Source organism: Oncorhynchus tshawytscha, linkage group LG30 (assembly GCF_018296145.1).
Source record: "Oncorhynchus tshawytscha isolate Ot180627B linkage group LG30, Otsh_v2.0, whole genome shotgun sequence".
Taxonomy (NCBI): Eukaryota; Metazoa; Chordata; class Actinopteri; order Salmoniformes; family Salmonidae; genus Oncorhynchus; species Oncorhynchus tshawytscha.
Window position 1 is genome coordinate 7834995 of NC_056458.1, and position 18781 is coordinate 7853775.

At 42.3% G+C, this 18781-nt stretch overlaps 1 protein-coding gene across 2 annotated transcripts in view; it reads right to left on the reverse strand.

The window, feature by feature from the left end:
* Positions 1 to 5477: 5477 nt before the first annotated feature.
* Positions 5478 to 18781, reverse strand: part of LOC112228860 (neuronal migration protein doublecortin) — a 70152-nt gene continuing 56848 nt past the window's right edge. The window contains exons 5-8 of one of the 2 annotated variants that reach the window (XM_042309255.1): positions 13323 to 13379; positions 10992 to 11060; positions 8150 to 8247; positions 5478 to 7986 (exon numbers count right to left, since the gene is read on the reverse strand). In XM_042309255.1, the coding sequence (XP_042165189.1) occupies positions 7930 to 7986; positions 8150 to 8247; positions 10992 to 11060; positions 13323 to 13379 (281 nt within the window). In that variant the 3' untranslated portion in view covers positions 5478 to 7929. The remainder of the gene's footprint in view (positions 7987 to 8149; positions 8248 to 10991; positions 11061 to 13322; positions 13380 to 18781) is intronic. The other variant, XM_042309256.1, reaches the window with a different exon arrangement.

An 18781-nucleotide genomic window follows, 5' to 3' on the forward strand; every position in this document is an offset into this window, starting at 1 on the left:
GAACTATGGTCAGAACATGACACATTTTTTTATTTTTTTTTAACCTTTATTTAACCAGGCAAGTCAGTTAAGAACACATTCTTATTTTCAATGACGGCCTGGGAACAGTGGGTTCTGCCCGTGAACTGCCGGGGTTTGAACTCACAACCTTCCGGTTAACCTTCTTACATAGACCTTCCTACATAGACTATAAATACAGAACTTGACGCAACCACATATATAGCCATGGAGCACCTTTTGATTGGCCAGTGAGGAGCCAAGCCTCGACACACCCACAACTTGTTTATTCATCAAAACCCAGCCCTTTCAAGCCAACCCAGCAACTGTGCTGATACCTGTGGTTGTGAAAATAGCAAAAATATTTCTGACACATCCCCCAAACCTATAGCGCTACCGTCATCGCTTAGATGAATCATAGCGTTAGGTTTGTTAAAATTGAGCTTTCTATATTGACTGTTGTTAGCAATGGTCTCAATAAATTAGCTGCATAATGTAACTCCTAGGGTGTTGCCAATTTTTAAGCTTGATAAGATGTTTTTAAGGTGATTCATGTAGTAGTTCAACAAAATGATGAAATATAATGGCATATTTTTGAAGACTGGTCCACTACTCACAAATACACAATATTTTGATTATATAAGGCAACAAAAATTCAACAGCAAAAAAAAATCTGATTCTATATTGGCGGCCATATTGGATTATGTCAAAAAGGAAATTGGGGTGCCCCTTCTAATATCAATGAATACATCCCAAAGAGAAGCTCTACCAAATGTCATGCTTGTATCCGCTGCGTAACAGTTTCATTACTTTTTGATGCTACCCACTGGGCACACACAGTTTCCATGTAATTTCAATGAAATTACACTGAACAAAAATATAAACGCAACATGTAAAGTGTTGGTCCCATGTTTCATGAGCTGAAATAAAAGATCACCAAAATGTCCATATGCACAAAAAGCTTATTTATCAAAACAAAAATGCACAAATTTGTTTAAATCCCTGTTAGTGAGAATTTTTCCTTTGCCAAGATAATCCATCCAACATTACACAGGTGCAGCTTGTGCAGGGCAACTTGTGCAGGGGACAATAAAGGGCCACTCTAAAATGTGTGGTTTTTTCACGCACCACAATGCAACAGATGTCTGAAATTTTGAGGGAGAGAGAATTTAGCATGCTGATTTTTGATTTCATGTTCATTTCTTTACAATAAACCGTCTCCAAAGTCGTTTTAGAGAATTTGGGAGTACGTCCAACCGGCCTCACAACCGCAGACCACGTGGCCCATTGTCGTGCCGTTCATCCGCCGCCAGCACCTCATGTTTCAGCATGATAATGCACGGCCCCATTGTCACAAGGATCTGTACACAATTCCTGGAAGCTGAAAATGTCAGAGTTCTTCCATGGCCTGCATACTCACCAGACATGTGACCCATTGAGCATGTTTGGGATGCTCTGGTTCAACATGTTACGACTGCATGTTCCAGTTCCAGCAAAATCTTAGAAATTGTTGCATGTTGCGTTTATATTTTTGTTCAGTGGGTAAGGCCCTGAACTAGAAGGAAACTTGTAATGCATTGTGTGGATTTAATTATTGTGTGGATGTATTATATTTTCATGTAGGCTACTTGTTTACAGAAAGAACAAATTTAAAGGGGGTGACAGCATTCACCAGGGAAACAGACAAAGCAGATCATGTTTTCATGTAATCAAATTTATTTGTTGTTGATTATTTTTTTATATGACAGCAATGTTCACAAAAATGCTAGCTTTGTATTTTAATTTCACTCAGTTTTGATCTTTACATTGTACAGTTGTGTAAGGACCATAGAAACCCAATCGACCTCAATATTGGTACAATGTAGTCGACTCGTGGGATTTAAAAAGCATGCAATCTGACTTAAAAAGGTTTCATTTTACAAAGATAAAGTTAGTTTTTGGAGACAAAACTCACATATGAGAAACTAAAGGAACATACAGCAAGCCACAGGTCTAATTCTATAATTTTGCAAACTATCCTCTAAACTACGGAAAGTTTGTTTCTTTTCCTTGTAAAGTCGATGACAGTAGAAATATCCACGAGCAAAAGGAATTTTGATGGAAACAAAGGCAAAAAAAGAGGCAATGACAGAGAATCGTACACACGGACAACTAAACCAGCAAATGAGATGATCTGACAATCATGATTGTTTTTTGTTTTTGATTACAGGAACGTGAACTATATGAAGGCAGTTTGGGCCTAATGTTGACTAATGTGCTATACATATTCAGTGTTTATCAGTCATTGTGATCAGTAACGATGCTCAGTAATGACCACAGATGACTAGCTCTATGATCTGCGGCTGACAGGGGATGACTTATGGCTGTTAAGTCTGTTGTTGACTAGCCTTCTACGGTAAACCGCCCTTCGAGTTGTTACAAATAATACACGAGAACAACGTTAGTTTCTTAGCTACATTATCGAACAAATGTAACTATTTTATCAATCTGTTTATTATTGTAGAGTAATATTGTAGTGAGGAACATTTCTTTACAACCCCATTGATGATAGTATTGGTTATTCATGAAAGCATCACCCCTGCATACAGTATTGTATAAAGGTTTGAATGGTCTCTTAAATGGACTCTATTTGGGGATTCCTAGCACCATGGTAGAATGTTGAGTCTGGTAAGAGAATATTTTACAGATATGTCCAAAAGCCCTGTCCAATTCGAATCAACTTTGTCATATGGTGTACAGTATGTCTGTGTATGAATCTGTGTGTGTTTGTGTGTGTGCAAGCTTGTGTGTATTTACAGTACCAGTTTGGACACAACTACTCATTCAAGGGTTTTTTCTTTATTTTTACTATTTTACACATTGTAGAATAATAGTGAAGGTGTCAACAATATGAAATAACACTTATGGAATAATGTAGTAACCAAAACATTGTTAAACAGATATATTTTATATTTGAGATTCTTCAAAGTACCCTTTGCCTTGATGACAGATTCACACACTCTTGGCATTCTCTCAACCAGCTTCATGAGGTAGTCACCTGGAATGCATTTCAATTAACAGGTGTGCCTTGTTAAAAGATAATTTGTGGAATTTCTTTCCTTCTTAATGCATTTGAGCAAATCAGTTGTGTTGTGACAAGGTAGGGGTGGTATACAGAAGATAGCCCTATTTCGTAAAAGACCAAGTCCATTTATGGCAAGAACAGCTCAAATAAACCAAGAGAAGTGCATTTGCAAAAATCATCAAGTGTTAGGATGAAACTGGCTCTCATGAGGACTGCCACAGGAAAGGAAGACCCAGAGTTACTACCTCTGCTGCAGAGGATAAGTTCATTAGAGTTACCAGCCTCAGAAATAAGTCCTGATGAGTCCAATTTGAGATTATTGGTTCCAACCACCGTGTCTTTGTGAGACGCAGAGTAGGTGAACAGATGATCTCCGCATGTGTGGTTCCCACCGTGAAGCATGGAGGAGGTGTGGTGGTGGTTTGCTGGTGACACTGTCTGTGATTTATTTAGAATTCAAGGCACACTTAACCAGCATGGCTACCACAGCATTCTGCAGTGATACACCATCCCATCTGGTTTGCGCTTAGTGGAACTATCATTTGTTTTTCTACAGGACAATGACCCAACACACCTCCAGGCGGTGTAAGGGCTTTTTGACCAAGAAGGAGAGTGATGGAGTGCTGCATCAGATGACCTGGCCTCCACAATCACCTGAACTCAACCCAATTGAGATGGTTTTGGATGAGTTGGACCGCAGAGTGAAGGAAAAGCAGCCAACTAGTGCTCAGCATATGTGGAAACTCCTTCAAGACTGTTGGAAAAGCATTCCAGGTGAAGCTGGTTGAGAGAATGCCAAGAGTGTGCAAAGCTGTCATCAAGGCAAAGGGTGGCTACTTTGAAGAATCTAAAATATATTTTGATTTGTTGAACACTTTTTGGGTTACCAAATGATTCCATATGTGTTATTTCAAAGTTTTGATGTCCTCACTATTATTCTACAATGTAAAAAATAGTTTAAAAAAATAAAGAAAAACCCTTGAATGAGTAGGTGTGTCCAAACATTTTACTTGTACTGTATGTTGAGAGTGTGCGCATGATTGCATAAGGTAGTCATTAGGGTTGATGAGGACCAATTGGTTTTTGCACCAAGTTAGAGGAATGCCTGAGTTTATATACAGTAACTGTAGGATGTCATATCCAAGTGGATGAATTACATGCATCTGAATTGAATAGTGTAAGGTACACAGTTATTGTGGACGTGTTTAGCTTGTACAGGTGGTTAAGTACATGTGTTGATAAATGTTTTTTTCTTAGGATTGTCTTACTGCAGTTTTAGGGCTCTATTCAATCCGTATGGCAGAAGTACAGCTTTACAGAGTGATTGAAATTTAAAGGCAATGTTCCCGCGTTCGCGGAGACTGCATTCACGGTGAACGCAATCTGTAACTCCTCAGCGATCCAGACATTTAAGAGCCCTTAGTTGCACTTGCATTCAAATCTTGGTAAACCATGACTAACATTTAAGATATACTGTAGTAAATTATATGATGGATTTAGACACCTTTTGTCTGTCTATAGATCTATTTACTACTTGAAAATCATTGACATGCTATTCTGGCTTTATGACTTGTCTTGGACACATGCTCTTTGGTGAGACAGAATGTCTACCAGACGTCTGGTTAGGTTTTACCAGAGGAAACAGTACAGAACAGCAGTAGCAGTGGTTCAGTGCTTGGCAGTAGCTTCGGCAGGTCTACTAAAGTGCCACTGTCTCAGCTGCATTGAAAGCAGTGTAAACGTGGGGAGCAGTCCCCAGTTGTGTACAGGGCAATTCATTTCCCAGACACCCCCTGTTTAAACTGGAGATTAACGTTTACTGTTGAGAGACTCCCGGTTACCATGGTGATTGAGACGGCCAAAATGGTGATCATGAACAGAATAGTAATACCATGCTTTTCACACAGCGTCTGCTCTTTTCTACCTCTTAACATCTCATCCAGACTTCCCCCTACCATGAACACACATGCGCAAACACACATGCGGACACACACATGCACGCGCGCACTTGCGCACACACACACAGAATAAAACACACTCACATGGACACTGTCAAATACATCCCCAAAACCTGTACCAAGGGACATAGGTATAGGATAGGGCTTGTATTGTGTTACCATGGTAACGCATCGCAGTTGTTTCCCTTGCTATTTTTAAAGGGTGATATGATCACTTAAAATCCCTTTCTAAATTCACCGACGGTTGCAACACAGACCACGCCTAGTAATGATCAAAAACAGACTGGAGATGGACTGTGATTGTGACTTCATCATGATGAGATTCATGGATGTGAATATGGATTGGTACTGTGTGTATGTATGGCAGTGGTGTGGCTAAAACAATGAGACAGAAATGTAAAATTGTGTTGCTCAGTTAAGACTGAGCGAACAGCCATCATTTGAGTACAGCCAGAACGGGAGGTGGAACACAACTCTTTTAATTGCAAAAGGGAATTGGTTAATACATAGAGTGAAGCACTGAAACAAGCCACTGTGACATTGCAAAAAACACCATTAAAGAGGACGTTGTACATTTCCCAGTAACCCAATTCATTCCATCAAGAGATTCATTCAGAGAGAACAGAAAGAGAGTATGTTTGCACTATGATATAGTTACCCTGGCATTCTATCAAAAACAATGTATGAGAGATCACACTGCGCAGATGGCAGCTCCACAATTCAAGACATTTAAAAATGCTCTACAAACAGTTTGTTAACAAAGAGGCCATGTCTTAGTTTTCCTGTTTGTTTTGTTTTTTTTATCATTTTTTTTTATTTATCAAAAGACGGCAATCAAAAAAAAAGAGGCACCACTGGAGGTGAGGGTTTGGCCCACACCTCCTGTATTATAGGGTGGTGGCAGCATCACACAAAACAACCGACTGACACTGTTCATGTTAAACTGTAGAAAATCTGGGGCAAAGAGACAAGATATTGAACAGCTGGTGAGATAAAGTAGAACTGAATTCTCCAGAAGAGACTTTTATTTGACAAAGTGTTGATTCCCAGAAGATGTAAAAGTGGACATGCAGCTGTAGTGCTGACATCACAGTGACATCACTCCCTGCAGATGGCGGGTGTAAGTAGTCGAGAGTGTGTTGTGCTGCTCATTTGGGTCAGATTTGGGTCAGGTCCAGAGAGAGGTTCACACTGGATCACTTTACATACGTAAATACCTTACATACGTAATACTTGGTCTAGTATTTCACACTATTCTTTGGGACGACCGCCACAGAAAAATGTCCATATGCCTGCACTATAACACAATGATGTGTTAATCAGATTTTGCCGGACATCCTCTCTAGGAACATGACGTTACTATAACCATTCATGTGTGACTCGTCAAGAAAAGGAACAATGTTTTAGACATATATATTACTTCATTTTTTTTAATAATACTTTTTTTTTCTTCGAACAAACAATTCAATTTCCTCCTATCTAAACTTTTGTATTCAACCAATAAGCACTAAGAAAAAAGATTTAGCCATGCAAAATGTGAGAAGCTCTACTCTATTGTTTTCTGTGCTGGTGAAAATCTATTTACCCTACATGGACATGGTCTGGTTAGAATGGTCTCTTGGGAGGCCCCAGTAACAAACAGACAGTACAGAGTACAATAGCAGACAGGTATGTCTCCACTGGGGGAACTACAGATGATCTACATTTTAGATTTCCACTTTGCTTGATACAATATATACTTTGGCTTTGACATTTTGTTTTATTGTCAGGATCATTTATTCTAAACTTGCCTCAATATAAGTACACCTGGCTGTATCACATCTCCATTGAAGTCTCCATCGTAGAATCAGTCACAAAAAGGAGTTCAAATAATCATCACCAAAATACATTTAAGAATCCTAAACCGTTATTTAATAAAACAAAAAAGGACGTGCTTGTTTGTTTTAAAAAGGGCAATTTTTTTTTCTCTGGCTTTGGTTGGTTTGTACACACTAGTATAACTTACCCCAGTAACCCTACTCTACATGCCCACGGTTTCAAAGCCGCTTGGCTCCACTGTGCCTTGCAGTTTTTGAAGACCTCATAGATAGACGATGCACAGAAAACATGTTATGTTGACTCAACGTTTGGCAGGCGATGTATTGACGTTTTGTGAAAGCATAGTTATGAATGTTAGGCATTAGCTGGGATGTTGCAATGGCTATACACAGTATTTACAGTAGATGAAAAGGAGGACATTCACCTCTCACGGCTAAAGCGCCTTCCCCTAAAAATGTTCTCGTTACTTTTAACAGCTTGAACCATAGCACAGAAAGAGAGAGGACAAAGAGGGACATTATGAGCAAAACGTGACTACTGACTACTACACCCCAGAGAAATAGTCCATTTGCTGCTTGGAATTGTGCACTTGAATTGGGAAAATCGTAGAAATGTGTGATTTGCCCTATATCAGAATGCATGGTTTTCAACTGGGAAAAAAATACACTTTTGTAGTTACATTGTGGGAACTGCATCTTTGAAATTGCTTGTTAGTAAATGATGTGCCCCTTCTGAGAGCATAAGAGTAAACCCTGGACTTTCACACAATAGAAGGATTTGGCGAATTTGTTAGATGCAGTAATTCGTACATCATTGTCGTATACGCCCAGCATATACATTCTTAACAACATAGGATATAAAAAACAAGATCTAGTGGTGAATTCTCAAGCAGCAAAAGGTGGAACAGCCGTGGTGGCCAAGGTCAGGTAGACATAGCACGTGGCACCAGGGAGAGATCAAATGGAGAAGTCCTCCCGGATAGTACACTAGAGGACGCTGGCCGTCAGTGAAGGTGGAGAGCACCAGAGATACCTCCGAGTGGCAGGCCAGGGGGAGATGGGTAGGCAGGCAGCAGCTGACAGACAGGAGGCTCTACATGGATTCCCCAAGAGAATCATCATCATCCAGAGATAGGGGCAGGTAGAGATCCTACAGGGAAAAACATGGAGGATCATAATCTGAATGAGCTAGGGGACACATCCTCTTCAATGAGTTCGGAGCTAAGCTATTGGGCTTGTAGGTGCAGTTTGAGAGGGGAAAGAGAGAGGGAGGGATAGGTAGTGGTATTTAGGTAGTGGAGTGAATGGGGTACCTTCTGCTTGCGGTGGATGCCTGGGCTGTTGGGGGTGGAGGTGGGGGACTGCTTGGAAATTGGGGTGGAGAGCTGGCTGCTGGAGGCTGTCCCATTGGCTGTGAGAACCCAAACGGAGCGAGAAAGAGAGAAAAGAGAGAGAATACAAAAGGTAAATGGAGAAAGAAAGAGAGAGAGAGAGAGAGAGAGAGAGAGAGAGAGAGAGAGACCAGTGAATTAGACAGTGTGTATGCCAGGGCTCCTTGGCCCCAGAGTAGGGTCATTCCTGGGCCTTGCCCTCACTTGGTTGTAGACAGAGTCTCTCTGGGCGGCTGACTGACTGACCAGGTCCCTGTTTGTTCCTCTCTGCTGGAGGACATTTGGCCATTGCTCTACAGCCCTGGCAGGTTGCTAGGATACCCTGGCCTTGACAGTGTTTACATCTGAGAGTGGTGTGATGTGTCGTAGTTTGTGTAGTAAGACTTTTCGAAAGGCTTTTGTCTTTAAGAGAAAAACAGAATCCTTAAGGAAAGACTTTGAAACAGATGGCTAGCCTCTCTTCCAGTCTGAATTGTAAACAGGCACAGTGGAGCAAGAGCTTTGCAGATGAAGCCAACTCCAATGCAATGAAGTTCATATCTTCATCCAGAGACCATGTTTAACTAGAACCAGGAAAACAACACTAAAAAAACCAAGAACGGCCTCAAATGTAGCAGTGTCATGTTGAGAGAATGACATGAAAGCAGTATCTACAGAACTAGGTGGGAAAGGCAATAAACAGATGCTTAATCTATTCTAGTCCATAGCCTATTGCAGAAGATTGGTCTATGGCTGTAGGTATATATGCTGCATGACAGTATAATGGCCAGGAGCTTAACTGTCACATACAGCCAACTGTTAGTCTGATTCCAGTCTTTCAATATAAACCAGAAGCAGGGGTTAAACAGAAACATGCACCACAGATAACTGATGACATGGCTTTTATTTCAAAAGAACAAAACATTTGAAATAAAACAAAACAAAACAACAAAACAAAAGTGTTAATAAAATGGTAAAACCCAAACCACCCCGGGGGAAACGGGGTATATGGGTTAATATTAGGGTATATTGGGGTATACGAGTTAATATTAGGGTATATTGGGGTATAGGAGTTAATATTGGGGTATATTGGGGTATAGGAGTTAATATTGGGGTATATTGGGGTATAGGGGTTAATATTGGGGTATAGGGGTTAATATTGGGGTAGATGTATAAGAGAGCAAGCGTGCTCGACAGGTAGAAACCATATCAGTAAGCCAGCCGAATAAACATATAAGAAATATACAAGAAACCATTTCAGACCAAGTCCTAACAACAGCAACATACAGCATTTCTGCCTCCATCCACGTCTGAAACTATGAAGGCTAAGTAATCAGTGTATCAGTGTATCAGATTGTTAAAAGGGTATATGTTGGATGACTTACATGTACAATTATGAAAAAAACCAATAAGAAAACAGTGTGATGGTGTCATTGATAATGTGTCTGACTGGGGCCCCTCTACCCTGTGTTTCCCCACCCCTCCTGATCCATCACCCACCCGGGTGGCCACCCTACTCTCATGTCTTGACTGTAAAGAGGCTGCTTAACCTTGGGTACATTAGGAGGAATACTAGCTTCTTGGCTGTCCATCTGCTGCCTTTAAGGGCAAGCCCTCCCCCGACCCCCCCCCCCACCAGCTCTCACTGAAATATTCAAGAGCACTGAGAGAGGGAGTCGGGGCAGCAGAGTCTGGCTGGGAGGACACACTGACCTCACATCCACCCGCCACCAGCTAGACTAGCCAGCCAACTCACTGTGGAGTGACACAGGTGACAGGGTGACGGGGTGACACCAAGAAACAATCTACACTACACCCCAGCCTGACACGTCAGCTAGGGTAGCACCTGGTGCGCGTGTGTGTGCTTTAGCCTAATTGATCATGTCGCTGGATGAATTGATGTTGAGTTGTTCAAGGTGTGAGAATAAAGTGGCTAATTACCGGTCCCTCGTGCCATAATCCCTCGGCCCATGTAGTGAACCCTCTGACCTGTATAATCAGTGGTTACAACTGGTCTAGTAGTTAGAGCTGAGGGAGACTGCTGCCCCTTCCCGAGCGTTCTCTTCAAACCTCTGTACCTCAAATCTCGTTGGCACCTCTCGTTGACACGGACAGCGTACGTCAAGGATAATAACCGCTCTGAGCGCAGTCCTCCACTACCTTTGTTTTCTTTTCATGTTTCATTATTTTTTTTAAAATCAATGCTTAAAGGACAGCAGATCTGTATTCATATTTTTTGGGGATTCGTAATCTGTGCAGATGATCCTGATCAAACAAAGGCTGGATTTTTTTTGGTGTCCCCATTTCTATGTATTTATTAGTGGGGGTTTGGGGTGGTGAGGCGTGCAGGAGGTGCTGCGTTACGGTGAGAGAGGACCGTTCCCACCAGTAAACACCGTCTGCCTCACTGTCTCACTCGCAGGGCAGACAACGAGCACCAGCGTCTGAGCAATGCAATCCTGGACAACAACATGCAGATTACAGACATAAAGTATAATTCAACATTTAAAACAAAAAAAGAAAGAAAGAATTGAAACAAAAGAAAAACAAAAGAAAAAAACTCATATTATATTAATGACATGACATGTATAAACAATAATAACCACATGCACATCCATATCAGTTGGTTTAAATCTAGCTGCTTTTGGAATCAGGGTGGCTGGATGCTGAGAGTAAGGGGGTGAGAAGTAGTAACTCTGTAATAGTCTATGTGATGAAGCCAGTCTATGTCGGGTGTGGGCTTCCATGGGCAGTCACGTTATAGATCAGACAATAATGAGCTCACTCGATTCAGCAGGAGACTTGCTGCGCCGGATCTGACCTGGACTTTTCTTCTTCATCATCCTGCAACCTTCTGTGGAGAGAAATACACACACACACGCACACACACACACACGAGCACGCGCAAACGCACACGCACACACAAACACACACACACACAGTGTGTGAGCGTAAGACAAACAAAGGCCACAGTAACTACAGTAGTATCTTCCACATGAAAGGCCACATTGACAAAGAAACAGACGTGTTCGTGCAAACAGACTAACACAATGAGAACATGGACACTGTAAATGGTCATTTATGGCCACATATGTGTCTTTCATGAAGTCCACTGTTGCTGCAATGTTTTCAGCAAGGAGGATTGGGTGACAGTTTGGTAGTGTCTGTTGTACAAAGAGTAACTTCATAGGGGTCTATGTGACTTCTGTGTGTGCAGCAATTCTATGTACGGTAGTTTGCTGATATCGTACTGTAGTTTGGTGACATTGTACTGTAGTTTGGTGACATTGTACTGTAGTTTGGTGATATTGTACTGTAGTTTGGTGATATCGTACTGTAGTTTGGTGACATTGAACTGTAGTTTGGTGACATTGCACTGTAGTTTGGTGATATTGTACTGTAGTTTGGTGATATTGTACTGTAGTTTGGTGATATTGTACTGTAGTTTGGTGCTAGCTTTGTATGGCATGCAGTCTAGTGTTTGTATGTAAAGCGTTGAGGTTTTGTGTATGTACAGTAATTGTGTATGCCGTGTGGTTTATTCTGGGTCATTGCATTAACCAGGGTAAACAGTGAAACAGTAAAGCCGACAGCCACAAAGACTCCTAGACATCCTCCCATCCTCCTTCGCCTTCCTTGCCCTCCCTCTCCACTCCCCCTCCGCTCTCTGCTCTCAGTACTCCGCAGTGCCTCCGCCTTCCTCTCAGTGCCACACAGCCGTTCTACACCTCCACCCTCCTCTCTCCTCCTTCAGAATGTCTGTTCTTCCACCTCTGTGCTCTCAGTGCCACACAGCCGTTCTACACCTCCACCATCCTCTCTCCTCCTTCAGAATGTCTGTTCTTCCACCTCTGTGCTCTCAGTGCCACACAGCCGTTCTACACCTCCACCATCCTCTCTCCTCCTTCAGAATGTCTGTTCTTCCACCTCTTGTGCTCTCAGTGCCACACAGCCGTTCTACACCTCCACCATCCTCTCTCCTCCTTCAGAATGTCTGTTCTTCCACCTCTTGTGCTCTCAGTGCCACACAGCCGTTCTACACCTCCACCATCCTCTCTCCTCCTTCAGAATGTCTGTTCTTCCACCTCTTGTGCTCTCAGTGCCACACAGCCGTTCTACACCTCCACCATCCTCTCTCCTCCTTCAGAATGTCTGTTCTTCCACCTCTGTGCTCTCAGTGCCACACAGCCGTTCCACACCTCCACCATCCTCTCTCCTCCTTCAGAATGTCTGTTCTTCCACCTCTGTGCTCTCAGTGCCACACAGCCGTTCTACTCCTCCACCCTCCTCTCTCTGTAAATGCTAATTGCACTGTCTGTCTGTCCTTCCTGTCTGCTGTGAGCTGAACACACTGTGTCTGTCTTTCTCCGTTTTCCTAATCTTTACGCACTAGGAGTCACCCACACGGCCAGATGCCTGCGTGCCAGCGCTAGTGTGAAATGCCACCGGGCATTCAAAAATCCTTCACATCCAAAGAGCACATCAGACACTCACCTCCCCTCTAACGCCCCTCTCGCCCACTCTCTCTCTGGCAAAGACGTACATGTTTAGGAGACACCTGCTCTGCAGCACCCCCTAAGGAGAGGAATGGCATGGCCCAAAGGTGACAGAAGTGCCAGATGGGCTTATTCTGAAAATGGGCATGTTATGCCCTCACTAAAACAGTTACTAGCTCAATAACATACTGCGTTTGGCAACATGTTTATGATGTTTTGCTCAAGGCTTATGCATAATGTATTCAGGCCTTGAACGGGTTAATTAAAGGGCCTTGAGTTAAGTCCACATTTGCCATGGCCATTTGAACTGGATCCAATTCGGCTTTTAGTGATGCTTATTACATACTGAGCTACAAACACTCCCCTCTGTCTCCTGCAATGGCCATAAAATCTGGCTGAACTTTAATGTGCAAATCTGATAGAGGAACAGGATCAAAATCTATACCAAATAGGGCTGTGTATGGTGATAAGATTGGACTATTGATGTGAAAACGCTGTATCAGCTTGGACCAGAGATAGGGCCCAGTCCTTCCCCTGCCTCTGGCCCCACCCAGGCCAACTCAGTGGTCTCCAGCAGACATGATATGATGTCAGTGTGATGTCGGCATGACCCCACTGACCTTGGTTATTAAAGGCCCCCTGGGCTGATTTGGGTTTGGTTCCAGAGGGGTAGTGTGCTGAAAGAAAGGAACCACAACATTAAAGCACACGGGTCAACTCCTTCACACAAGAACCCAGTGAGAGGCAGGCAGCGGGTCAGGAAATGGACCCCGCCTAAAACACATCACACTGATGCTGTATAGTAGTTCTGTATATTATGAGTTCCCCTTATTTCTGATCTCCCTGCTAAACTCAGCAAAAAAAGAAAGGTCCTCTCACTGTCAACTGTGTTTATTTTCAGCTAAATTAACAAGTGTAAATATGTGTATGAACATAAGATTCATCAACTGAGACATAAACTGAACAAGTTCCACAGACATGTGACTAACAGAAATTGAATAATGTGTCCCTGAACAAAGGGGGGGTCAAAATCAAAAGTAACAGTAAGTATCTGGTGTGGCCACAAGCTGCATTAAGTACTGCAGTGCATCTCCTCCTCATAGACTGCACAAGATTTGCCAGTTCTTGCTGTGAGATGTTACCCCACTCGTCCACCAAGGCACCTGTAAGTTCCCGGACATTCCTGGAGGGAATGGCCCTAGCCCTCACCCTCCGATCCAACAGGTCCCAGATGTGCCCAATGGGATTGAGATCCGGGCTCTTCGCTGGCCATTGCAGAACACTGACATTCTTGCAGGAAATCCCGCACAGAATGAGCAGTATGGCTGGTGGCGTTGTCATGCTGGAGGGTCATGTCAGGATGAGTCTGCAGGAAGGGTACCACATGAGGGAGAAGGATGTCTTCCCTGTAACTCACAGTGTTGAGATTGCCTGCAATGACAGTCCAATGATGCTGTGAAACACCGCCCCAGACCATGACGGACCCTCCACCTCCAAATCGATCCCGCTCCATAGTACAGGCCTCAGGGTAACACTCATTCTTTTGACGATAAACGTGAATCCGACCATCAACCCTGATGAGACAAAACCGCGACTTGTCAGTGAAGAACACTTTTTGCCAGTCCTGTCTGGTCCAGCGACGGTGGGTTTGTGCCCATAAGCAACGTTGTTTCCGGTGATGTCTGGTGAGGACCTGCCTTACAACAGGCCTATTTAGCGCTGTTTTAGGTGTCTCACAGTATGGCCACATCATGCCTCCTTGCAGCATGCCTAAGGCATGTTCACGCAGATGAGCAGGGACCCTGGGCATCTTTCTTTTGGTGTTTTTCAGAGTCAGTAGACAGGCCTCTTTAGTGTCCTAACTTGCCATAACTGTGACCTTAATTGCCTACCGTCTGTAAGCTGTTAGTGTCTTAACGACCGTTCCACAGGTGCATGTTCATTAATTGTTTATGGTTCATTGAACAAGCATGGGAAACAGTGTTTAAACCCTTTATAATGAAGATCTGTGAAGTTATTTGGATTTTTTACGAATTATCTTTGAAAGACAGGGTCCTGTTTCTTTTTTTGCTGAGTTTATATAGAGAGGTGTCGAGGTATGAAAGAGGGAGCTGAGTGTGCAGTGGCCTGTGTAGCTATTATGTAAAAATAGGCTACGAAGCCTGTAGGGAGTAGCCAGGGAAGCTTGGTAGCTCCTCTCCTCTCCACTCAAAATCAGTATCAGCACCACTGGATCATCTGACCTAAACCTGTCACCACCAAGATGAATGGCTGTTCCTCTTCCCATGCCTATCCCTCCCTGCTGCTTACTTCACACAACACGCACAGCAGGTCTATACATTAACAGACACTACCCACACATAAATACACAAAGCCACACATTCACTGAGAGGAATGATACATTTGCTCTGGTATGTAAGAGGCATCTGTCCCAGCGTAGCATGGAAAAATCTGTCCTATATGTAGGCTCGTCTTTTGAAATGTGATGTGAGGAAAACATAAATTCTACATTCCTTCCCATATGGCCCTGGTGGTGCCTGATCCTATTTGGCATTTGAGGCGCCCTAGAGACTACTTATCGATCAGTTAACATGGCTAAAGCCTCATTTACATTACGTCTAAATAATGAGCTCTAGTTCAGTAATGATGTGAAAGACCTAAGTGTTGGACTGTGAGGAGAAAACTCAAAAGGAGACAAAAGGGGATTTTGCTATGTGATGTATTTTCCAGTCATTCCATTGAACAGCTAGCTAGCCTACATGTGGACTGAGCTGCTGTATGTTAACTCTAGACAATATCTGGGTTCACTGGCGTGCAGATATTCATTTAATTTTCTATTTCAGATAGATTCTTTACTTTCTAAATCAGACAACAGACCTGTGAGTTCCTGCCTGAGTTCCTGTCTGGGTGGATGTGAGAGAGAATGAAATATACAGTAGTCAGCATACACTGAGTGTACAAAACATTAAGAACACCTTCCTAATATTGAGCTGCACCCCCTTTTGCCCTCAGAACAGTCTAAATTCATCGGGGCATGGACTCTACAAGGTGTCGAAAGCGTTCCACAGGGATGCTGGCCAATGTTGACTCCAATGCTTCCCACAGTTGTGTCAAGTTGGCTGGATGTCTTTTGGGTGGTGGACCATTCTTGCTACACACAGGAAACTGTTGAGTGTGAAAAACCCAGCAGCGTTGCAGTTCTTGACACAAACCGTTGTGCCTGGCACCTACTACCGTACCCTGTTCAAAGGCATTTAAATATTTTGCCTTGCCCATTTACCCTCTGAATGGCACATATACACAATCCATGTCTCAGTTGTCTCAAGGCTTAAAGTGGAACTGACAGCATTTTAGCAACATGAAATCTTAGCTGTTCCTAAACACCCCCAGGAAGAAAATGACAGTTTTTAAAAAACATTTTTTGACAAGCCGATCACTTAGATATGGTGATTTTCACGTTTTCATAAATTCTTAGAATGTTTGAGAATGACGTATACTAAGGCATTTGTGAAAATTCTATAGCAGTATAGAGTGGGAAAGCGGCAGTGCGTTTGGACAATTCATAGACACTGCAGTAAATAAAACATCTGTCTCATCCAGGACTGGAGTCTACGCTGACCGGTGCACCATAGCCAATCAGAGCTACAGTAGGCCTTTACGCAAACAAGCCATTGCCACATAGTCCTGCTATCATTCACTTTGAACTAGTCTTGTGTGTTTACATACAGTTGTGACAGCTTGACTTTAGATCATTAGAAAGCATTCGCCAAAAGCCACAAAATACACCTGAATGGATTTCTGCAAATAAGTCACAACCCTCGGGAGTCCTCTTACATTTGGGAAACATACAATCGTATTGATCAATCAACCATAAAAAGGTAGTCTCTCAACAAGATCAAGAACTAATGCTAACCAGAGCAAGATTAGCTCAAATATAAATATATAAAGAACATTAGATAAACCCTCTCAAACTTTTTCAGCTAGTTGGCCGTCAAAATTGTACTGATAAACAATGGGGAATTGTAGCCTTCACGTCCTTCTGCAGCTTGCCTGCCTGGCTAAAGTTGGCTAGCTTGCTATCTAGCTACTTCCAGACACAAATGAGAGAACACCTCACTCTGACCATTTTACTCACCCTAGCATAGCTGGTTAGCTAGGCTGTTTACATATCTAGAGTGTTCGTGACAAACCACTGTTTTTGCATATGTTGACTGACACCGGTCATATTCAGCAGGTTTGGCGTAAATTCATCAGTTATTCTCAGTGATGTAAAGTACTTAAGTAAAAATACTTTAAAGAACTACTTAAGTAGATTTTTTTTGGAGTACCTGTACTTTAATTTACTATTTATATTTTCCTAAAGAAAATAATGTACTTTTACATCCCTAAATTGTCCATGACACCCAGAAGTACTCGTTACATTTTGAATGCTTGTTTAATTCAAACACTTATCAAAAGAACATCCCTGGTCGTCCCTACTACTGCCTCTGATCTGGCGGACTCACTAAACGCAAATGCATCTTTTATAAATTATGTCTGAGTGTTGGAGTGTGCCCCTGGCTATCCATAAATGTTAGAAACAAGAAAATGGTGCTATCTGCTTTGCTTAATATAAGGAATTTGAAATGATTTATACTTTTACTTTTGATACGTAAATATATTTAGAACCAAATACTTTTAGTATTTTAGTCAAGTAGTATTGTACTGGGTGACTTCCACTTTTACATGAGTAACTTTCCATTAAGGTATCTAATACTTTTACTCAAGTATTGACAATTGGAAACTTTTTCCACCACCAGGTATTCTGCGCATTGGCACACACAGACGAGAGTGCTCTGAAATCGGAGTAGATAGCCCGAAGTGCATTTGCGAACGCAAGAGCTATGCTAACTGGATAACAGTCATTCAAGTTCTTGCTAGCTAACTAAATGACACCTGCATCTCTAGCTGAGTATAGCCACCGAAAAACGAGGGGGAAAAGTAATTCACTCACCCACTCCTCCAATGACATGACATCCTCCTAGCAGCTAGCTAGCTATCTAGCTAACGTTAGGCTCCGTGTTTTTAGCTTGCTACATAAATAGATACACTAGCCTATTAGCCACATTATGACTGACTTGTGATCATTGCCCTTGCTAGTTTGATTGTATTGACATTCCCAGCCTTAGTAACATTCGTCAGTTTTTCTCCAAAATATTGAGCCATTGAAACTGAAACAGTGCGTCCCGAATGGAGGCAGCAAACTATGTACCAGGCTAGCTGTGATTTACAACCTGGTAATCTTTTTTTGGACAATCAAGAAATGTATTGGTGAATTATATTAAGCACGCATTGAACTGCATCCATCTAAGCTGCCAACAATTTCTTAGTGTAAGTCATGGAATGTTGAGTCAAATATAATCTATTTTTAAAACTTCTGATGAAGATGGTTATGTAACATAAACTGGAAATGTGATATGTTTGACTTGATATTCTGTCTGTTTGTTTCTTACATGCAAAGTAGTTCAAACGCAATCAGTTCCACTTTAAAAATCCTTCATAAACCTGTCTCCTCTCCTTCATCTGCACTGATTGAAGTGGATTTAACAAGTGGCATAAATAGGGGATCATAGCTTTCACCTGGATTCACCTGGTGAGTCTATGTCATGGAAAGAGCAGGTGTGCTTAATGTTTTGTACACTCAGCACAATTACATTGACAGATGAGAGAATGTCTAAAAAAGCAGTGTTACAGTGGTGTAATAGGGAACTAGCGGTGTTACAGTGGTTTAGTAAGTTACTAGTGATGTTACAGTGGTGCAGTAGGTGACTAGTGGTGTAGTAGATGACAAGTGTTGTTACAGTGGTGTAGTAGGTTACTAGTGGTGTTACACTGGTTTAGTAGGTTACTAGTGATGTTACGGTGGTGCAGTAGTTGACTAGTGGTGTTACAGTGGTGTAGTAGATTAATAGTGGTGTTACAGTGGTTTAGTAGGTTACTAGTGATGTTACGGTGGTGCAGTAGGTGACTAGTGGTGTTACAGTGGTGTAGTAGATTAATAGTGGTGTTACAGTGGCAGAGTAGGTTACTAGTGGTGTCA